Source organism: Myotis lucifugus, unplaced genomic scaffold (assembly GCF_000147115.1).
Source record: "Myotis lucifugus unplaced genomic scaffold, Myoluc2.0 scaffold_291, whole genome shotgun sequence".
Classification (NCBI taxonomy): Eukaryota; Metazoa; Chordata; class Mammalia; order Chiroptera; family Vespertilionidae; genus Myotis; species Myotis lucifugus.
In genome coordinates this window covers 463954-486706 of record NW_005871339.1, presented here as the reverse complement: position 1 = coordinate 486706, position 22753 = coordinate 463954, and the positions used below count along the sequence as shown (strand labels likewise).

Sequence of the window (22753 nt, the reverse complement as noted above, 5' to 3'; positions counted from 1 at the left end):
CCCCTGGTGAGGGTATTGGGATCACCCGCAGCCCTGCAGCCCCACAGCCTGTAGCTCCACGGCCCGCAAGCCCACATGCCCACAGCCCTGCAGCCCCGCAGCCTATAGCTCCACAGCCCCCAGCCCCGCAGCCCACAGCCCTGCAGCCCCGCAGCCTATAGCTCCACAGCCCCCCAGCCCCCACAGCCCTGCAGCCCCGCAGCCCCATAGCCCTGCAGCCCACAGCCCCACAGCCCCACAGCCCCGCAGCCCACAGCCCTGCAGCCAGGTGGCACCTGAAGGAGATGAGGCCGGTGGTGAGCAGCGGGAAGGCCAGCATGCACAGGATCACCCGCCAGAGCCCGTTGTCCACGGAGAGCTGGCCCCACCACACCTTGGTCAGGAAGGCCTGTGGACAGAGGGCCCAGCTTCAGGACAGTGGGCCCCTCACCCCATCCTGCCCTGGGGCTCCCTGTGCCCCACCCTTGAGGGGGAATCCACATGCTCCAGCACAATGCCCTCTGGGCCCCCCCAACCACAAGATTCAGTGGGTGGCACAGGGCAGGTCTGCCACCTGCCAGCTGAGGAGCTGCTCCAGGTGGGCCAGGCTGGGCTCTCCCAGAGGTAAGGGAGGAGAGAGGGGCCCATACCCTGGCTTCTGGCTCAGGGCCCATCCTCCTGGCTCTCAACAGCTGGCCCCTCTGAGCACTGTGTGGAGGTGGGGGGGGGGGTGTAAAAGAAGGGACAGGACTCCTCCCCACCGTCTTCCCAGGCCCCAGCACAGCACGGGGCATGATAATGCTCCCCGGACATGGTGACAAAAAGCGATGCTCAAGGAAACGCTGGTGTTCTGAAGGCACCTGCCAAACGCCAGGCCTCCGGAGCGTGTGGAGGAGCTCCCTGCTCATGGCTCTCTGCCCTCCCCCGAGGCCCCAGGTGGAGGACTGACGCCTGGCTCCTGAGGCCACGAGGGGGGGCAGTGTTCCAGGTAGGAACACCCTGTGTGGAGGTGACTCACCTCCCGCCTCTCATTTAGCATCAGTTTCCTTCCCCATAAACAGGGGGGAGGAGGGCCTCCGGGGTCGGGCACCATCCCTGGTCCCAAGGGACCTGAACCTGGTGAACACGTGCGCCCTCTACTGAGCAGAGGCTGCCTCTCCACGCCAGCACCAGGGCGGCTATTTCTGGAAGCAGGCCCTCCGAAGGTCACCTGGATGCCCCCATGGGACACGAACTTCATGTCCTTGGCCTCCAGGGCCAGCTGCAGGCAGGTGGTCTTGCCCCAGGCCTCTGACACCCGGGTGAGCAGTTTCTGTGCTCTCTCCTCGTCCTTCCGGTAGCACTCGGTGAAGACGCCTGCGGAGAGGGGGACCCTGTCACAGCAGTAGGGTCCTCACAAAGCGGCCCCTCCGGATGGCACAGGTGGGACAGGAGTGGAGCTGAAATCTGGGCAGGGACCTCGGGGTAACACAGAGTGACACTGAGGGGCTGGGACCCGGGACGAGGACCCCAGGGCGACTCGGGTGCTGAGCGAGCGGGAGGCCTGGCCCTTGACTCACCGATGGCTCTGAGCTCGTACTGGTCGGCGAGGGCCAGCATCTCCTCGGAGCTGTCCGTGTCCTCCTCCTCCTTGGAGAGCTCCTTGAGGATCTTGCTGCAGGCCAAGGCCGCCGCGATGCAGTCCTGGCTCTGGGCCAGGGGAGCCACCGTCAGTGCCCACGGGGTCCAGCCGGGAGCCACAGGCACACTGCCCGGGGTGATGAAAGCAGAGACCCCGGGGCAGCAGGGGCCCCTGGGCGTTGCCTGCTGTGGCCCCTCTCCTTATAGACCATCTGGGTCACCCACATCAACACAGATACGATTTCTGAGGCCCGGCCTCCTGCACTGGCCAGTGGAAGTGGTCTGCTTGCCAGGCAGCCGCCTGCCCACCCAAACACAGACTGGACACAGGGCACCAGCCCAGCACTGCTGGCAGGAGGCCCAGGCTCCCAGGGCATCTGGTCAACTCCAGGTGTGGGGCTGAGGGTCAGAGCACCAATGAGGAGAAACAGGACCAGGCCCTGCAGGTCTCCGTCCGGGCTCAGGGCTCCCTGCCTCAGTGGCACCGCCAGGCCCAGGCACCAGAGGGCGAATGAGAACATCTCAAGGAGGTGCTGGGTCTACGGGCAGCACCGGCCCAGCATGAGGGCTGGTGTCAGAGCCTGGGAGTCTGCGTTTGGCCTTCCACCCCCAAGCCCCACAGAGCACCTGAGGCCACAGTCAGGCCCAGCCCAGCCCAGCGCTGACCACCCTGCCCCCCAGGAGAGGACAAGCCTCCCAGGACCACCACCAATGCCACGCTGCTGGTGACAACGGGGGAGAGAGCTAACTCCTCGAGAGCAATTTGGAAATCCCTAAAAACAGGGACCTCTCTGAGAAAAACTTATTAAATTTTACTTTCCCCTAAAGAGGAGAATCAGCTGGAGCCAGGCTCAGGCAGGGGCACCAGGGCCTGCTCCCAACCAAGTAACAGACGGTCTCCTTGAGATCCCCAACAGCCAATGGAGAGACGCGGCCCCTCCCAGGACGGAGCCCGCCCTGCAGCCTCTGAACGGAATGGCCACAGCTCAGGCGCTGACCCCCAGAACCCACGGGGGCCACGGAGGATGGCTCTTGCTGGCCAGCCTCCTCCCTGCATAGACCTGCAGGAATTTGTGTGTCTTGCCTTTTAAACAATTATTTCCTTGCCTGGAGCTAAGCCCTCTGTTCTCAACACTGGACACCCCGAGTCCCTTCAAGTGTTATGACGCTCACTGCCCTCCCTCCACGGCTCCGGCCACCCCACCTGCTGTCAGTGCTGGGCTCGCTGGCCAGGCTCCCTGTCACAGGCCCACTCATAGCCACATGTCTGGTTACCTGAGCCCAGATGATTTCTGCCAGCTCCCGGCGGTTCTGGACGATGGCCCAAATGAGAAGATCGCGGACCGGGTCCATGGTGAAGGCGACCTGGCCCGATGAGCGTTTGTAGAGGGACCGGAGACTCACTCCCTGCACCTGTGAGCGGTGGACAGTCAGAGCCCCTGCCGAGGTCCCCACGAGCATCAGGCTCCCCAGGGGTGAAGGTCCCGAGTGCGGCCCACATCTTCTCAACCTCTGTCCCCGGGGGATGAGCCCTGCGACCTGCATTTTCAACAGCACCATGAACACGGGGTTATAAGCCCATCACTCTGGACACACGTAGAAACATCCAGAAAGTGGGATACCAGTGGCTCCTGCACCAACATTTGCAGATCCTGTTACACTCCAGGCAGCTCAAGGTTCCTCAGTCCTACCTGACCCCATCCAAGCCCCTTCCTATGAAGAAAAATTCTAACACAGAGTCTGTTGCCAGAGCCATGGCTCTGAGCTCCTCAGGGGCCCGCACCGTGTCTTGTAACAGAGAAAGCAAGCAGGAAAGGCTGCTGAGCAGACACTGAGGGTCTGTGAGAACAGGAAGGTCCTGGGCTGCAGACACTCTCAGGCCACGTAGGGACACAGGCTTCCTGGCTGGTCAGACAGCCTGGAAACAATTCCCAGAGACAGAACTCACATCGTCCATCTCACACACAAAGCTGCACTTTCTGTAAGTGGTTTTGGAAGTTTCCCAAATGCCCATCTTTATAAAAAAAAAGTTAGTTTATCTTCTTAAATTACAGACATGGTCAAGTGTGAGCTTCCATTTTGGACTTTTTAAAGCACCTTCCCAGGGGGTATCTTAAATACCCTGGAATCAAGAAGAGCAGAACCGCAAACACGTAAAACTCGGCCACAGTCACGTCTTTCTCGGGGGTCGGGCACAGCTTGCCTGGGACAATGAACCTAAAAGAAGTGGGTCATTTTCTAGCAGGAAAAATAAAACCAATCTGATCTTAGATGGCAGGACCACCACCAATGCCACAAAGAAATCATCAGGATAGAAAATGAAGAAGCTATCAGAGCTTCTACCCAAAAAAGGCCTCAGGCCCCGATGGGCTCCAGGGGAGTCTGCTGAGCTTGTAAGAAGCAGTGAATTCGGCCACATAAACTGCTCCAGAGCAGAGAAAGAAGGAAGGCTTTCCAGAGGGTTTTACAAGACTAACATGGAACTGGTACCAGAACCTGACAAAGACAGCCCCCAAAATAAAAATACAATCAAAGCCTTAAACATTCTGATGCAAAAACCCTGAACATATTGGCAGCAGAATCCAGTGTCATATTAAACACATCTTACACTGCCATCAAGCTGAGAGTCAAAACAGCAATAAAAACACTTCACTATCAGAAAATCTATTAAAATAACCCCTGAAGGTCAGTTCAAGTTCTCAAAGGGAAACTGACTAAATGGTACTTTACAAGCCCTGTCACTTGTAAAAACTTAATGACAGGGGATGAATACTCCCTGACGATACACCAGCGCCGTGCGTAACACAGATGAGGATGAGACTAGCAACACCCGCTCCTGGCAGTGCTGGGCACCTCACACAGACCTGGGTGGAATATCCTGACCTGCCTGTGAGCCCACCCGGAAAACCAATTACAGCCGGTGAGCAAGACTGGGGGTCCAGGGCACAATGGGGATCATTTTCCTTACATAACCTTGTGTATCATTCGAAATTTTCAGAAGACTGTATTTGGAGACAGGGTCTCTCAGGAGGTGGTTGGGGTTAAATGAGGTCATATGGGTGGGGCCCTGACCCAACAGGATTAGAGTCTTTATAAGAAGAGGAAGCAGCACAGAGCGCTCTCTCCTGATGGGCACAAGCAGAAGAAAAGCCGTCTGCAACCAGGAAGGAAGGTCTTACTTAAACCAGCCCACTGGCACTATGGTCTCGGGCTTCCAGCCTGCAGAGCTGTGGGAGAATACGCTTTTGCTGTGTAAGCCCCAGTCTGTTGTACTTTGTATGGCAGCTGAGCAGAAGAAGGCAGGGAGTGTATCTTTTCTAATAAAAATATAACCTAACTATTTTTTTAGAAAGCGCTAAGGACACAGCAGTGGCCCAGCATGCAGGCCACGCCGAGCGGGGGCCACGTTACCAGCACGCACGTTGAGCTTGATGTGGGGCACGGGCAGCAAGAGCCGTGGCCGGTCGCTGGAGCGGGGCCGGGGGTACAGCAGCTGCGTGGAGTCGCCCAGGAGCTCCCGCAGCACCTGCGCCACGTGGTGCATCTGCACGGCGGGCAGGGCGGGCGCGCAGGCCACGTGCTCCGGCTCCTCGGCCAGCACCTTCTGCAGCTTGCAGTGGAACAGGCAGGAGGGGTCCAGGTTCTTGTACAGGTAGAGCAGGGTGTCCCACGTGACAAACTCCTTCAGCCGCAGCCCGTTCTCCAGGAAGAGCTTCACAAACTCGGGCTTGTTGGAGATGAGGGCGGCCGTCATCATGGGGTGCAGCTCTGAAGGCTGAGAGAGAGAGTGCTGTGGAGGGGCTGCAGCTGGACATCGCCCCCCGTAATCCAAGCTTCAACTCCCTTGGACAGGACGACTGTGGTCTCCAATTTGGGGAGGAGAAACTTGGCTGGGCCACCCTCCACCAAGAGAAGCGCCGGATCTAGACAGAGGCCATCCTGCTCCGGTGGCATGATTCCTGTGCGCCCAGGGACACCCCCTCCCCTCGTCACCCCCAGGGCAGCCCCGAGAGGCCATACCTTCCACTGCCGCTCATCTGTGAAGATCTCGCTCCGGGCAATGTCCACACGGTTCCACGCCACTGCCAGCTTCAGCTGGTGGTCCCAATTCTCGTGGCCAAAGTGGTCGTGGCTCCGAGAGGCTGCAGATGAGAAACCCAGCACCCCAGGCTTCAAGCTGCACCTCAAAGCCACTGCCCATCAGCACCCCTGCCCTCTAACAAAGCCAGAGAGGCAGGGCTGGGCACCAGCCTCAGCTCTCAGTGATTTTCATTCAACAAGTACAGGGCTCCGTTGCAAAGTCCTCCCCCAACACACACACCTTTAGAAAAGCTTTTCCTTCCACTGTTCGAATCAGGGGATCTTGGGTTTTGGTTGCCATTCTGGCTCCCCCCAGCTCCCCTGCCCAGCCCACCTCCTGGTCAAGCCCACAGTCTCCAGTCTCCAAAAGGTGGGCCCTTCTACGTTCACATTAAAATGTCACCACCAGGGAGCCATCACACTCCTTTTCTGTCTTGATTACAAAACCACCACCTCACCCAGGTCAGTACACGTATTTTGCCCAACTAGTTTATGTTCTCTCTTTTGGGTTTAACATTTTAAAACATGGGTTGTTGTTTGGGGAAGAGAAAAAAAAAGAACTCTGACCCTTACCTCACACCACACACAAAGTTAACTCAGGTGGATCATAGACTTAAGCATAAGAGCTGTGCCCTCAGAGCTGCCATGATGAACAGAAGGAAGTATTTGCAACCATGGGATGGGCGGAGATTTTTCGGAGTGCAAAGAACATGAACATGAAAGGAACAAGTTGGTAAATTAAAATGCCTTAAAACTTAAGCCTTCTGCTCTTCAAAGACATCCTGAAGGAAATATAAAAGCCGGCTAGGAGCCGAGAGAAAATATCCCAGCACCTATATCTGACAAAGGATTTGTGTTAGAATATATCAAGGCTCTTACAACACAAAAATGAAAAGACAAACAACCAAGTGAACATGGACAAGTGATCTGAGAGACACTCCACCAAGATGCTATCCACATGGCCCACAAGCCCAGGGAAAGATGCTCACACCGTTAGTCATCAGGGGACCACAGGGAGAGGCCACCTCCCACCCACCAGGTGGCTGCAGCCTAGGGCTGACAATAGATGCCACACGTTGGCAAGGCTGCAGAGAGGTAAACTGTACCGTTTTTGGAAAAGGTTTGACAGTTTCTTATAAAGTTAAACATACACTCACCCCAAAGAACCCGTCATTCCACTCCAAGACGTGGACCCGAGAGAAATGAAAATAAATGGGCGTGTTCATAACAGCCCCAAACTGGAGGCAACCACAATGCCCAACAACAGATGAATGGACGACAGAAGACCGCTCCTGACAGAATAACACTCAGCAGCAAAAAGGAACTGAGTTCTGACACCTGTGACAACATGGAGCTATGCCAACATCATCTCGCTAAAGCTTTTCACCGAGGTTAACGGAATTCTATAGTGCGCAAATCTTAAACGTATAGCTCGATGGCTTTTTACTGCTATCGACACCTGCATGGCCACCACCACGATCAAGATGGAAACATTCCAATGCCCTGGGGCTTGCACACGCCCCTCCCATCAGCACCTGCACAGAGGGGACCACGACCACAGCGCTAGCTTGGCTGGCTCTGAGCATCGTCACAGGCTGGCGGGACTTGGTGCCCCACGTCCCTGGGGTCCATCTTTTTTTCTTTTTTATTGATTTCAGAGAGGAAGGGAGAGGGAGAGATAGAAATATCAATGATGAGAGAGCATCATTGATCCGCTGCCTCCTGCACGCCTCCCACTGGGGATTGAGCCTGAAACCCAGGCATGTGCCCTGACCAGACTCAAACCCGAGACCCTTCAGTCTGCAGGCCGGAATCGTCTATCAACTGAGCAAAACCAGCCAGGGCCCTGGGTCCATCTTGAGCCACGAATAGGATCCTTCCTCTCCCAGTCGGGCACCGATGGGCAGACTCAATGCCCCCCCACTTGTCTTGGCCTTTGAAGGCCACAGCAGCCTGGGATGTCCCCAGGGATGAGCTGCCTGGTGTCCCTCTCTTGGACCTTTGGTCCCATAGGAGAAGGAGGCAGGGAACAGACAGACGCGATGCTTCCGCGCCCCGTCTGTGCTGGGACACCCTCAGACCCGCCTCCACCAGATAGGCAGGCGGTAAGTCGCGCCTCCTTATTCCAGCCCCACCCGTTGGTCTGCTGCCGCCAGGACGGAGCAGCTATGGTTCTGTTGGACCCGCTCTGCCCGGTTCTTCTCTGTCCCAGCAAGAATCTTCCTGAACAAAGGCCTTTAAACCGAAGTCTCCAGTCTGAGGTTAACCATCTCGTTGGTTAGGTGAGGTTTTATGGGCAACATTCAGGCCTTCTGTCATGGAGGGGCATGGAGTGGACGTCCAGAAAAGAGGTCACGTTTGACACTGTCTCGTGGGAGCTTCTGCGTCAGCCACGTGGAGCCAGAGGACAGGAAGGACGGGGAGGTACTCACTTCCCCAGCAGAGGGAGAAGAGGGAAGAGGGAAGTGTGGGCCTGGGAAGAGTGGCCAGAGGGCAGAGGCCAGGCCAAGCAGACTGCCCAGAGCTCTGTCGGTCATGAGGACCCCCTGCGTGCTGACTCTGCTGTGGGGGGCAGGGAGTTCAAGCATGGAACCAAGTGTGGGGCGTCAGGAGTGGGAATTCCAAGGTTCTTTTCTTTTTACCCTGAGGTTTTATGAGAAACCAGGATGACCACAAAGGGATAAATTAGTGTGAACCACGCTCAGATTTTAGTTAAAAAGACAAGTTGAGAAAGACGCCTGCACCCCCACGTCGGCAATGGGCACCCACCTGCCAGCCGCCCTCCAACCAGTGTGTTTGACCCACCAGAACTCAGGGCCTGAACAGCCTTGTTCTAGCTTCTCCCCGTGGCCCCCGCCGTGCCGGCCCCTCACCTTTCAGCAAGGCCTGCAGGATGGCCACGTCCACGTCCTGCTGGCCATCCTTGCCTTCCCGGAAGATGGTGAGCAGCTGCCGCCTCCGGACAATGTCTTGGATCTGCAACAAGCATTCGCCAAGTGAGGTCCCAGTGATGAGCGGGCCTCCTGCCTCCTCCTGGGGCACCCGGAGAATGGAGGCCCCGGACTCGGAGCCAGAGCCCTGGGCATGAGTCCTGCCTGCCTGTGTGGCCAGGACCACCACCTGGACTCCCCACGCCCTGGACAGTGAAGATGAAGAAGCTTATGGACCAAATACGTGATCTTTGCGAGTGGCCTGTGGTGTAGAAAACACAGCCACAGTGTAAAGAGAGTCCACCCTGCCCATGAGGTGGTGTTGCTTAACTTACGACTTCTCCCCTTGGTCCTCCCGCCTGGGCCCTGCCATCCCTCACTCTACCTGCCTACCTACCTATCTACCTATCTATACATCCATCCATCCATCCATCCAATTATTCACCTACCTATCCATCTATGAATCCACCTATCTATCTGCCCACCCTATCTGTCTACCTACCTACCAATCTATATGTCTGTCTACCTACCCACCCTATCTATCTGTTTATCTATTCAGCCCATTATCAGAACCCACTGTTAGATTCAGTTCTGAGAACTGGCTGAACAGATAAATAGATAGATAGATAGATAGATAGATAGATAGATAGATAGATAGATAGATACCAGACATATATACCTATCATCTATCTATCACCTGTCTATGACATCATTTCCTGCCTGCTACCAGTTGCTGCTCCCTGTAACCCCTTCACCCTGAGGCCAGAGTTCGTGGCCCCCAAAGCTTCAGACACTACCCCCAGGCCCTCAGGCCGACCACACCCGGCCTCCCTCCTTCCCCCTTCTCGCCCAGCCTGTTGCTCTTGCTTCCGGACCAGCCACTCCCCACCTAGAAGGCACCCTCGAACACCCCACCTCCACCTCCACCCCTAAAACCCCAACCTTCCCCATCTCTCAGGGTGCAGCTCTCATGGCGATTCCAAAATAACCCCTGGCCTCCCAGTCCCACCGTCTCCCAGCCAAAGTGTCTCCTGAACTTAACCGCCTTCGGTTCACATCACAGCTACCATTTTGGCGTGCGCATGTGGAGACGAAAACGAAGCCCTTTGCAGAAAGGTTCTGTCCCGTCCTCCGCGTTTAAGTACCACTGTCCCTATCTGACAGACAAGAGGAGCAGCTGAGAGGGCGAGTGTGTCCTCCCGACTCACGGTCATCCGGTGCCGGCTGTGAGCCCCGGATGAGAGCCCGTGGCTGGTGTCCACGTGCACCAGGGGCAGCGTCGGGGAGAAGGCCACCCGCTCACCCTGCCGCCCGCCACAGGGTAGACCCAGCCCGGGGATTTGCTGAATGAAATCACTGGTTTTTGTTTGTTTTGTTGTTTTTAATCCTCACCTGAGGATATTTTTCCATTGATTTTTAGAAAGAGGGGAAGGGAGGGGAAGAGACAGAGAAACATCAATGTGAGACACATTGATTGGCTGCCTACCACACGCCCCCTGACCAGGGCCAGCAATCGAGCCTGCAATTGAGGCATGTGCCCTTGACTGAAATCGAACCCGTGACCCTTCAGTCTGCGGGCCGATGCTCTAACCACTGAGCAAACCGGCAGCTCTGAATTACTATTCATGACCATGAAGCTGGGGGTCCCCTCCTTCGAACCAGAGTAACGATGAGGGGCCACCCCTGGATGGCTGAGACTGCATTACATGAGTGCCATTTTCAGGGCCTGACTCACAGGAAGAGTGGAAAAAAACAGGCACCTCTGGACCACAGTGGGTGAGATTCAGTTCTGAGAACTGCCTGAATAATTTATAAACTAGCCGAGGAAAGGCCCTGGGCCTGCCCGCCATTCCCCATGGCTCCGTGGGGAACCGAGCGGACGCTCACAGCCGACTTCAGTCTTCACAAACCGACCTGCCCACCGGCAAACTGGCTCCAGAGCATCCACGTCGAACAAGGTCACCCTGAGGCCAAGGAAGCACCGACAAGAACAGGTCCCTGCGCCACCACAAACCCGAAGCAGGGCCCTGCTCCCATCCACAGAGAGCTGGCTGCCTTGGCCTCCGCCCCCGCCAGGGCCCAGACCCCCAGCATCCTCCCCCACCCCATGGCTCCCGAGGGGGGGGTCCTCCTACGACACGCCCCTGTGGCCTCTGGCTGGTGGGCAGACCGCCCATGTGGCCTGAAATTAGGCATAGTGGGGGCTACGCTGCTCCACAGACTTGCCCTGGAAAGTATACATCAGGCACTTAAGACCGAATTTCCAGGAATTCTTGCAGCCTGCCCCATAGTTCATGGAGCTGGATAAAGGATATAGACCCGATGACTTTGCAGCCCCACCTTGCTGTCGGGGAAGCGGGGATCAGAGAGGTACTGAGTGCCCTCGCTGAGAATCCTGCCAGGAGACAGGGACCATGTGAGCTCAGGATGGCTGACCCCCGACCCGAGGCAGCAGTCAGCATGCCCAGAGGAACCAGGGTGCAGGGTGCTCTCCCTGAGCTCACCCCGCTGGCCACGGGCTTCATGGGATGCTGAGGGCTGAGCCAGCCACACTCCCTCACACTCTTGGTGGCTGGGGTCATGGCTGTGGGCTTGTGGGGCCCCCAGAGATCTGGACTGGGGAGATGGCTGCCTCTGAGTCCACTCCAAGTGACCCAGGGCTCCCAGTTGAGCCAGACAGCCTCCAAGTATTGGAGGACTCCTTCCCTACAGTCTAGAGTGAATGCCCCACCCCATCTGTCTGTGAGGGGTCCTTGAAGCTTCTCGCCCATCTGTAGCTCCCTCCCAGGCCTGGAAGTCTCCCACACATTCTGGAGTGTGCCCCGGAATACTCCCTAAACATGAAGATCCCCAGGAGAGGCCCATGCCCACTGGTGCCTCTGAGGAAGCATGGAGGTGCCTCCCAGATCACCTCATGGGGTGGGAGCCATGGTGGCCCCATCTATACATGCTCTGCCTGCCTCCCTGTGCGGTCAACCCCGGAGCGCCTCCATGAACAACCAAGAGGCCCTGAGCTCCCCAGGCTCGGGGCTGGGCAGGACCGGGCAGCACCCCGGCTGCCCTCATCTCGGCTCCCCACCCCTCTGCCCCTCTCCTGGCCAATCACCAGCATCCTGGCCTCCCACCCAGGAGCTCCTCTTCCCGGAACAGCTGTGCTCCTGACCTGCAGTGTGCAGGCCGGGCATGAAGTCCTGTGGGTGACAGGTTCCAGGCACGCCCTCTCGGGAACAGCGTGCTTCCTCAGCTGAAGGCCGCCCGCCTGCCCCGGGCCCTCTGCCTGCCCAGCTCAAAGCCCCCACCCTCTGCAGATCACTCCCGTGCCCACCCAGGCCCCTGGGGCTCTGTTTCTGGGTCCCTTGTGCCCTGGTCCTGTGTACCAGGCCACCGGCACCTGGGAGCCAGGAGCTCCTGGTGACCACCATGCCGGCCCGCCTCACCTTCTTGGTCCACTCCACGATCGTGCCCTCGGTGAAGGTCTCGAACATCTCCTGGAAGAACACGGCCAGCTTCTGCTGAATCAGGGCGATGGTGATCTCGGAGATGGGCAGGCCGGCCACCTGCGCGATGACGTCAGCCACGCGGCCCGAGCCCTCCACCACCACGCACGGGGTGCCGTGGGTGATGGCGTTGTAGATGGTCTGCAAGTCAGGGGCCGACCGTGAGCGGGACCTGATCCCTCACCGCTCTCACACTTCCTGGAAAGGAGAAATCTCTGACAGCATTTAACGCCAGAGCTCAGGGCTTCGGTGAAACTCACTGAAAATACTGGTCAGTGCAGCAGCACCCACTGCTCAGAGGGAAGAGGCGGCCAAGCCTGAGATGCTGGGGAGGGTACAGCGGACACACCATCTCCTCCAGACCTGTCACTCAACAGCGCCAGAGCAAGAGGACACAGAGCATCTCCAGAGAGAGGGTGCCGCCTGGGCCAGAGATCCCCTCCCTCACTGAGGCCCAGGGTGAGACCAGGACAATGAGGGGTGGCCCCCAGGGGCCCAGTGTGATCGCAGCTTCAGGAAGGGGCCCCTCACCCAGCGGCAGGATGCCTGCCCAGGAACAGATACTGTGCCATGAGCGGGAAAACCACGAGGAGCAGCCCAGGAATGGAGGGAGTGGGACCAGATGTGTCCCCATCTCCCCGGGAAACCCCAGATTTCATTTTCACCTGCTGGGATTGCTGAACATTTAACGACATTTTCTACGCTCCTGCCCCACACTGGCAGGCTGGGATGTCATATCCATTCCCGCACCCAGATACCATGAACGAGGTGAGCCACACACTGTGGAGTGGGTTCTGAGTGAAGGTCCGTGGGCAGCACGTTAACACCACTGAGGAACCTCCGTTACGTTCAGCTGCCACACCCATGGCTGCCCCGGTCCTGGAAGCAGGGGACCGTCACCCCCATCTTTGCTGCAGACCCCTCGGGAGCCCCTCTTACTGACCCATCGCCTGGGGCCAAAGCCAGTGCCCCGTCCCCCCTCACCCGGAGAGGGCCCGCCGCATGGGGTCTGCCCTTTCTCCATCTCCTGGGGCAGATCCTCACCCTCTCCTGCCAGGGACCCATAGAACGCTGGTAACAGCGCTGGGTCAGCTGTCCCGCCTGCAGCAGGACTTGACCCCCAGGGGCCCCTCACCACCTGGCCAGGACTTACGTGCAGCGTGCCAGGTCCTCCCTCCAGCACCACACAGACGATGGGGATCTTGATGGCCACGCCTGGGACGAAGCACAGAGCCCAGGGAGGGAATGTGGGGCTCCGCTCCACCTGGGCGCTTCCCCACCCCCTGCAGCTCCAGGCTAATAGCGAGGAAGTGTCACAGGGCTACGCAGCTTTCAGAGGCTGACACTCTAGCCCTGGCTGGTTTGGCTCGGTGGTTAGAGTGTCGGCCTGTGGACTGAGGGTCTCAGGTTTGATTCTGGTCAAGGGCACATGCCTCAGCTGCAGGCTCGATCCCCCAGGAGGCAACCAATCGATGTATTTCTCTCACATCAATGTTTCTCTCTCTCTGTCTGTCTCTCCCTCTCCCTTCCACTCTCTTAAAAATCAATAAAAAATATCCTTGGGTGAGAATTACCAATAAATAAATAAGTAAATAAAGGCTGACGCTGTGGAGTCACACGTCATCTGCTTGTTCTGCGTAAGGGAGCAAATTCAAGAGCCGCGTGATGGCTCCGCTACACGACCTCCCTGCTTTTCTCTGCAGCCCCTTCATGGCGCCTCCAGTCTGGGCAGGCCTTGGGACACCTCGAGCAGGTGGGCATAACGCACCGTGTGGCCCGGGAGCGCAGCATCAGAACCACGGGGACCAAACCTGTCCTCTGTCCAGACGGTCAGCCCCACCATGAGCCTTTCACCACCAGCCTGCAGCCAGGGGTCCTGTTAGAAATGGCTTTCCCCAGCGGCAAACCTGCTGTTAGAAATGGCTTTCCCCCTTGGCAAACCTGCTCTCCTCGAGTCAAAAAGTTTGCCCATCCCTGCAGTCTAGCCTGACACTCCCACCTGGGTCTCTCAGTCAAAGCAGGGGGCCCAAAGGGTGGCCCCAACCAGCAAGTCAGTGTCACCTGGGAGCCTAGAAGCAGCTTCTGCCCACCTAGACCTGAGTCACAGACCAGGGGCGGGCCCGGGGGATGATTGACAAGCCTTCCAGGGGACTCTGCTGTGCAGCCACACAGACCAGGGGCGGGCCCGGGGGATGATTGACAAGCCTTCCAGGGGACTCTGCTGTGCAGCAAAGCTTGAGAACCTCTGCTCTCAAGGTGCCTGATGAACCCAGGGACAGAGCTAGAGCCTCCGTTATCCCGGGTCCTGCCCGCACCCCTCCTCACAGCACATGCGAAACCCTGTCTCTGACCCCATTGTCCGAGCAGCCATCCCATCCCACCCGCAGGGGAAAAGATGTCAGGGTCCCCCAGGCACACTTTCTTACTTCTGACCTGAGGTCGAGCTTGTAAAGTGACCGCAGGATGGTCTCTGACCTGAGAGTGAGCAGAAGAGCCGGGGCCTGCCCTGACTTCCTGCCCCTGGTTACGTGGGGCACGAGGAGATGACCTCCCGGACTAAGTGTAAAGACATCCGGGTGTGTTCGGACTGTGCCCTCAGCGCCCCGCCTGTGGGACGTCCTGGTCACCGCCAGCTGTGCCCCGTCACTGACCAGCCTGCTCCCCTCTCCACCGCGGCGCCCCTGGAACGCGCCGCCTCACCTCCTCTCTCCTTTGTCTGCTCCGAAATGAACTTCTCCAGCTTGGACCTCAGGGGGATCTCGACCCCATAGCGGCCGTGGGTCCCGTCGTCCACCAGGATGAAGTGGGAGTGGTTGCTGTCCAGGCAGGTCAGGTGGCCCTGCCCTTCCTCGTCCATGATGTACTCGGCAGGGAAGCCGCCCTGGGGGAGGCCAGGGAAGAGTCAGACAGGTGGATGGGAAGTTCTGTATCGAGAATGCTAGAAGTGGGGCCTGGGGGGCAGGTAATAACCCCGAGAGACTTCAAGCCCTAACCCCCCCCCCCACCAACCCCCAAGCCTGTGAACGGGACCTTATTTGGAAAAAGTCTTTGCAGGTGTGACCAAGTTAAGGATCTTAACGTGGGAAGATTATTTTAGACTGTCCAGCTGGGTCCTAAATGCCACCATAACCATCTTCAGCCTGTGACCACAGAGGCAGAGGCTGGAGTGATGGGGCCCCAAGCCAAGGAAACCGTCAGGCACCAGGAGCTGGGAGAGGCAGGAATGGCTCCTCCCTACAGCTTAGGAGGAAACCAGCAGCATCTTGATTTGGGCCAAGTGATGCTGATCTCAGAGTTCTGGTCTCCAGACTGGGGTGGGGGGGGGGAGGGAGGCCATTTCTGTGGCTTTAAGCCACGACGTTGATAATCACTAATGATGGCAAGCCCGGGACACGAGCACAGAGCCCTGCTGTCCACAGACAATGGCAGGTGCTCACCACCGTGTGATCTTGGCCATGCCACTTCCTCCTGCTCCGTCCAGTTCACATCTGGACAGCCGTTCAGGTGGCCAGTGGTGGCAAGTTAGGGACCTTTTATGAACCTATCCTGGAATCTTACGGCAGGAAACCAGAGTCCAACCAACTTGGCTACTTGTCTCGGGTCACCAGGGTCTGTGGCGTGGGGGACTTGAGCTCATGTCTCCTTTATTCCTGCCCAGCCTCTTCCCTCCATGGTGCATTTACGACAGTGCCCAGATGATGGCCTGTCCACTGCAGCACCCCTAAGCTCCCAGCAGCACCCCCTCCGAGCCTGCCCTCCCCAGGAGGGGCTGAGCGCTCACCATGGGGTGGACCAGGCCCTCTCGGTTGTGCACGGTGCCCCACGTGGCAATCCCAATGGTGACGACTTCTCCTTCGCTGCAGCTGCTGCTCAGGCTGAAGTCACGCACGGCCTCGCCCACCTGCTTCATCACGCCGGTGTGGGACCCCCCGGTGATGATCCAGGCCCCTGGGGAAGGAGCGGAGGGCAGGCCCCTGGGTCCCAGTGTGCACCCTGCCATGCATACACCTGACACCTGGGACCTGTGCTCCTGACGCCCATGCCCCGTCTCTGCAGGGCTTCCAAACGCATTTTCAGGTGTAAGTTCAAAGAGACTCATTGACAGAGAAACGCTTCACCAACACCTCATGGTTAACAGCCTCCTCCGGCCTCCTCTCCATGCCCAGCAGGGCACCACCATCGGGGAGCTGGGTGGAGCCACGTCTGCCCCACTGAGCAAGCCCAGGGATGGCAGCAGGGGGTAAAAGAAGGTGCTTCAGGCAGGTGAGGTTGGGTGAATGGGAACAGACACTTCTCCACCCGCCAGGTATGGCCTGCTGTCCCTGCCTACCTGTGGTCTGGCCTGCTGTCCCCACCTACCTGTGGTCTGGCCTGCTGTCCCCACCTACCTGTGGTCTGGGCCACCTTGACCAGGCCTCTGCGGAAGACGCTCTTCAGCCGGGGCTTCATGTTGAAGTCCTTGGCCCCGCCTGTGACGGAGATGAGCAGGTTGGGGACATCCAGGCCCCAGTGCTGCGTCATGAGCTGGTAGGTCACACTGGAGGGAGTGTCCTGGGAGAGGCGGACGTACTGCAGGGGAGTCAGGAGACAGCAGAGGAGCCCCCGGGTCAGCAGGCACCACCCAAGGCCCCAGAAACCCCACACCAGCCATGTCTGAGAGCCCCTGCCCGGTGGGGGGTGCCTCACACCTGGGTCTGGGTCCAACGAGTACAAGGGGCCGTGCCCAGGCAGGACTCGAATATAGAGAGAAGAGGGAGGCCAAGGCCGGAGGGGAGGCCAGCCGGAGTGACAGGAGCCGGAGGAGCCAGCTGTCACCCTCACCCCCCATCCCGGCCCAGCTCCCCAGCTGGGGGTCACAGCACCCTCTCCTCTCACTCCTCCTCAGCCCGAGGCCCCAGGTCCCGATCCCAATGTCGCTGTAGAGCCGCAGCTACCGTTGACTCCTCTTAGGTGGCACTGGAGGGTCGTCCCTTCTCCTCACCCAGTGCCACCTCCCTCACGGCAGCACCCTGTCCCGGGTCCCCACATCTGGCTGTCATGTGAGGTCAGGTGTCCTCAGACTCGTGTCCAGACACCTCGCTCTTGCTCTGAGCGACCCCCCCTCCTATTCCGTGTTGCTGAAGACCCCCCGCCCGGCTCCTCGGGGACTCCTCCTCCTGTCGGGGTAGAAGCCGCCAGCCTGCAATCACCCGGGAGCAGCTCCACGGGACAGGGGCTTGGGGCGCACCCCACATGGCGGTGCTGATGCAGCTCTGGGGCTGGAGGAAGCTGGGGCCAGTGTGACACCACCCCCAGGACACTCCTGGCTCCACCTCCCTGGCCACGTGGGCAGGGTCTCGGCAGCTCGGAGGAGATGAGGGGAAAGGTGTCACCCGGCTGGTATGAGGTTCAGGGGTTCCAGAAACCCGACTCAGAACCCAGTGGCTGCACCAGACCCCACAGGGCAGAGGTGCCAGGAGCTGTGGCAGAAGCCTCCGGAAGGCTGGTGGAAACGCAGGTGAGTGGGCTCCCGGTTCTGCAGGTCTGCGGTGCGGCCAAGACCTTGCTTAGTGATGCTGCTGGTTCAGGGACCACCCCGAGGTCTGAGGTTCCACTGGGATCCCGCCCCACCCTGCTCGGCCTCCTGGTGAAGCTCTCACCTCTGCTACCAGCCTCCCCAGGTCCCGTCCCACCTCCTCACCCCCTGTGCCTGTGCCAGGTGCTCCCCTGCCCTCCCAGGCCTGTCGCCTCCAGGCCTCCCAGCCACTCCCCTGGCTACAGCCCCGCCTGCTCCGCAGTGACCAAGGACACTGAGAGCAGGTGTCTCCTGCTCACCCTGTGAAGCCCCCAGGCACCCCGTCCTTACACGGGGAGGGTGCAGTGCCCCCAGGGTTTCAGCCAGCCTCCCACTCCCACCCCAGACGTCTGGCCCCTGGGGGTCACCAGTGGCGGGCTCTGGTCTACAGGAAGAGCAACGGGGCAATGGAAACCAACCTTTCCCACCTTCTGGCTCAGGCCTGTGAAGACGATGTCACCAAAGGCATCCGTCGGCATCTCCTGGACGTGCTTTTTGGGGTCCCACTCGTTGCCCTGGAAGGCCTGGGGCCTGATGGCCTCCTCCAAGTGCTGCTCGCGGGTGTAGCCGCACTCACACACCACCTTCCTGCAGAGACGCCACGGTCAGCACGGGCCCCGGGGTGCCCCCTGCTCCCCGCTGAGGGTGTCGGAGGGGGCCCAGGGGAGAGCCAGGACTCACCCCCACCCAGCAGCCAGAGGCTCCAGCCGTGGCCACAGTGTCCGTGCTGGCCACGCGGGGCAGTAAGGAGGCACCCCTGCCCCACCCAGCCAATTACACCTTGTTCCACGACAAGTCTACAGATTTTCTAGATTCCTTCTCTCTGATTGTTAACAAATGACCTAAAGGACTAGACACAGATGAGACCAAAAGAAAGAAAGTCTAAAACCTGAGCCGGATGATACAGGCAGAGACTGCTGGACCAGGTGACACAAGACAGATGTCTTGACACTTGCTAAGCGTCTGATCTTATCAGTGGTGGGCAAACTCATTAGTCAACAGAGCCAAATATCAACAGTACAACGATTGAAATTTCTTTTGAGAGCCAAATTTTTTAAACTTAAACTATATAGATAGGTACACTGTTATTAACTTAATTAGGGTACTCCTAAGGCTTAGGAAGAGCCACGCTCAAAGGGCCAAAGAGCCGCATGTGGCTCGCAAGCCGCAGTTTGCCGACCACGGTCTTAGGTGCTTTGAATGTCAGGCATCCCATCATTAAATGGAAAAAATAATACATTCCTTGATACCAACCCTGCAAAATTTGTGGAGGTCCAATGAGGTTATAGGTGGGAAATCATTTATAAAGTTATTTTATTAATGCAAATTAACCAGGCAGAGAACCAAGGGTGGTTCAGAGACGCACAGCATGCCCCCAACCCAAGTGTGCTGGTCCCCCCGCTGTCCTTTCACTGCTCGTGAAGTGGGCCCCTTGCCACCCGTGTTTCTGTGGGGGGTCCTGGGGCTGTGAGCACAGGCCCATCTGACCCTCCCCTCCAACCCCTTCCGCAGAGGCAAGGCACTTTCAGACTCGCAGGGACCTTTGGAGACACCTCGTGTGGCCTCCTCAACGTATGGGCCAAGGCAGGGAAGAGAGGGGCTGGGATGAGGACCTGAGCTCCCATACCCTGGCCCAAGGCTGCCCCAGATTTCCTTGTTTCTAACAGTCAGCCTGTGGCAAGCTGCCTCCTTTCCCTCCTCTGACCATTGCCCTCTGATGAGATAAGAGCTTAAATCTACGTGGCGTTTCCAAGCCTGACACGGTGCAGGAAACCACACGGAAACCGCTGACCCAGAAATTGGTCAGAAAGGCTCCCAGCGCTTGGCCTAGATGGGCATAAATGGGAACATCTCTGCTAGCAGCCGTGGGAGGCACAACTTCCCCCCATCGGGGGCCCTGCCTGCGGTCTGACGAAGCTGCTACAGGCAGACACACACACACACACACACACACACACACACAAACACCCTCTCAGGTAACACCTGCACCAATAAGCCACTCCACCTGTGATCTCCCTGTAGCAGCTCCTTGCATCAAACCCCATGTTAATAAAGGGCTTCTGGAAGTTTCCAGAACCAAACGCATACTGAGCGCTACTTCTTCGAAGTGGACAGAAACACCACAGGAGCAGAAAGCCACATTTCTGCCTCAAATCCAACCTGTCTCCCCCCCAGCCCTCACCAACCCCTGTCAATATGTCTCCACTGGTTCAGAGTCCAGAGGAAAGAAGGGTCCAGGGTCCCATCGCTGGCACCCCTGAACCCTACAAACTAGAAACCAGATTACAGTCTTCAAAACGTTTTTGAAACCCATGATTCCTATACGGGAAGCCTTCCTGTGTATCACACGTTCCCTCCCAGGCTATTTTTATAAACCTATTTTAAAATAACTAAGACTGGAGAACTCAATGCAAAGCCTGCAGTCTGTCGTCAGAATGTGTGGTAAACCTGAAACTCCGACCATGCACCAAGTATATTCAAGGGCACCAGCCACAAGCTGTCAGCTGGAGCTTGGTGGCAACTTTCCCTAAATCGGGGTCTGCCCTAGGACCCCCTGGGAGAAATGAGGCTCTTATCTGAGGAGGAGGAGCCAAGCCAGGGTGTAAACCCCCACACAGCCACGGGGCACTTTTAGTGACAACACCCTGGGCATATCACAGCATCCCAGAAACCAGTGATCATTCACATCTGATTCCGAGTCATAATCCTCCTCTATCTTCTCCACCCAGGACACGCCTCCTCCCATATTATTCAGCAAATGTGAGCTGGATGCTATTTGTCCATCATGGCGAGTAAGAAGTGACTCTGCCTTGGTCAGAGGTCAGGACTCAGAGAAGACAACTACACAGAGTGTGGTGGGAGGAAGAGGTTACTCCCTGCGGAGTGGTCAAGGAGGGCTCCATGGCAGAGGCGGCATCAGGCCTTGAAGGATAGATAGGAGTTCTTCAGGTGACAGAAGTAAGAAAGAGTGTGGCCCACTTGTGGCACAGCACAGCCTACGGTGTCTGGAAGGGAAACACAGCCTAGAATCTATGCTCTGTTCGTCCTCAAGGAATACCAACAGAGAAGGGTTTCTGGGTCATGTGGTGGCTTTACTGTTTCCCAAGTGGCTGTACCATTTTACATTCCCACTAGCAACGGATGAGGGTTCCGTTTCTCCTCGTTCTCAACACCTGCCTTATTGAGAACAGCCTTGCTCACAGGTGTGAGTTTTGATTTGCATTTCCCTGATGTTTAGTGACGTGGAACAACTTTTCATCCATCTATTGGCCACAGGTACGTCTTCTTTGGAAAAGTGTCTGTTCAGATCCTCTGCCCATTTTTAAATAGGATTGTTTGTTTTTATGGTTTTGTGGTATGAGCTCTTTATGTATTTTGGATATTAGCTCCTGATCAGAGGTGTTGTTTGCAAACATCTTCTCCCATTCGGTTGGTTGCCTTTCTGTCTGTCGATGGCTCCTTTCGCTGTGCAGAAGCTTTTTAGTTTGACTGGTCTATTCGCTTGTTTTTTCTTTTACTTCCCTTGCCTTTAGGGTCAAGTTCACAAAAACCCCTCTGAAACCATAAGCTTGGTGCCCATGTTTCATATAGACAATGGAATAGTACTCAGCCATAAAAAAGATAAAATTCTGCCATGTGCCACAGCATGGACGAGGCTTGCAAGTATTGTGCTAAGTGAAATAAGTCAGATGGGAAACGACAAGCACCATAGGGTTTCACTCACACATGGGATATAAAACAGAAAGCAACAGAGGAGCAAACAGAGCAAAACAAACTCACAGACACAGGCAACAGTATGGCGGTTCCCGGAGGGGAGGTGGAGGAGGGTACAGGGGGTCAAATACACATTTACAGGGGACATTAGATTTTGGATGGTGAGCACACCAGAGAGTACAGAGATGTCAAATTATAAAGTTGCATAATACCTGAAATTTATGCAGCGTTATTAACCCACGTTATCCCAACAAATTTAATAAAACAAGGGATGCCACTCCAGGGCTCCCAGGAACAGGAATGTGTGGGGTCCCTCCCCAGGTGCCCTCAGGTTTACACAACTCAGGGGCACCCTGCTGGGGAGCCCTCGGCCAGGAGAACAACTTCCGGCAGCTCCGAGGCAAACTGGCCACTGTGGGGGCCCACGGAAGCGGCCTTGGAGGCCTTACCCATCCCCACTCTCAGAGGTCTGAGCTGTGGACGTTCCCCGAGGCCCCTTCCGGTCCCCGATCCCCGTGACACTATTCCAGAGGGACGTGAGCTCTTCTCGAGGTGGGCAACGTGGAGCCCTGACCACAGTGGGTCCAAGCACCACCGCAGAGTGACCACAGTCTGACCCTGAACAAGCCCCCTAAAATCTCTGCACCTCAACTGCCAAGCAGGGCGGGGCGAGCCTCCTTCCCCACGGCAAGTTCCTGGGTAGATGGGAGGCTCCGAGCACCCCGGGTGCATACGGGCCTGTGCCCGGCTGAGGCCCTGGTCAGCCTTGCTCTCGCCAGCCTCTGCACATGGGGACAGAGGGAGGGTCCTTACCCAGCATCAGACAGCTTGGAGCTTTCCACGAAGTACATGCATTCTTTCTTCTTGATGTTTTCCGGGATCCACGAGCTCAGATTTTCCTGCTGAGGGTAAAAAACGACACTGGGAGATCCTCGGGCATCAAATCAACAGCACTCGCGCCTGCACAGCCTACCCCTCCCTCAGACCCGTGTGTTCCCAACCCAACAGGCTCCAAGGGGCGCTTCGGGAAAGCGAGGCCCAGGCCCCCCCACACGCGGTGAGAGCCACCCTGGCGCCCGGTGTGCGCTCGGACGGAGGAGGGAACCTGCGGAAGCTCCTCCTCTTGGGCCCAACCTGAGTTTGCACAGCCCCTTCCAGGCTACATCAGCACTGCCTTCCAGGAAACACCTCGGGGCGGTGGAAAGGCGGTGGCTGAGGGCTGGACACTGCCCTGGTCCCGGCGGGACGGCAGGCTGACAGGGATGTGACCCGCACCCGTGCTCAGCCCCCACGCCTCGTCCAAGGCCTTCCGTGAGCTGGCCCAGGACCTGGGTTGCACATTGGGGCTTCCCAGTCAGACAGAGAAGGAAGTGCTGCTC

At 57.7% G+C, this 22753-nt stretch overlaps 1 protein-coding gene across 7 annotated transcripts in view; it reads right to left on the bottom strand.

Annotated features, from left to right (window-relative positions):
• Nucleotides 1-22753, bottom strand: part of TRPM2 (transient receptor potential cation channel subfamily M member 2) — a 41674-nt gene that overhangs the window by 18238 nt on the left and 683 nt on the right. Inside the window, exons 2-15 of one of the 7 annotated variants that reach the window (XM_006099916.3) lie at nucleotides 22188-22276; nucleotides 18080-18248; nucleotides 16495-16675; nucleotides 15888-16054; nucleotides 14807-14987; nucleotides 13260-13321; nucleotides 12047-12247; nucleotides 8553-8655; nucleotides 5620-5741; nucleotides 5021-5374; nucleotides 2875-3012; nucleotides 1539-1668; nucleotides 1190-1335; nucleotides 276-388 (exon numbers count right to left, since the gene is read on the bottom strand). In XM_006099916.3, coding sequence (XP_006099978.3) covers nucleotides 276-388; nucleotides 1190-1335; nucleotides 1539-1668; nucleotides 2875-3012; nucleotides 5021-5374; nucleotides 5620-5741; nucleotides 8553-8655; nucleotides 12047-12247; nucleotides 13260-13321; nucleotides 14807-14987; nucleotides 15888-16054; nucleotides 16495-16675; nucleotides 18080-18248; nucleotides 22188-22276 — 2156 coding nt within the window. Of the gene's footprint in view, nucleotides 1-275; nucleotides 389-1189; nucleotides 1336-1538; nucleotides 1669-2874; nucleotides 3140-5020; nucleotides 5375-5619; nucleotides 5742-8552; nucleotides 8656-12046; nucleotides 12248-13259; nucleotides 13322-14806; nucleotides 14988-15887; nucleotides 16055-16436; nucleotides 16442-16494; nucleotides 16676-18079; nucleotides 18249-22187; nucleotides 22277-22753 lie in introns of those variants that run through there. The other 6 variants (XM_023763554.1, XM_006099917.3, XM_023763556.1 and 3 more) reach the window with 6 other exon arrangements.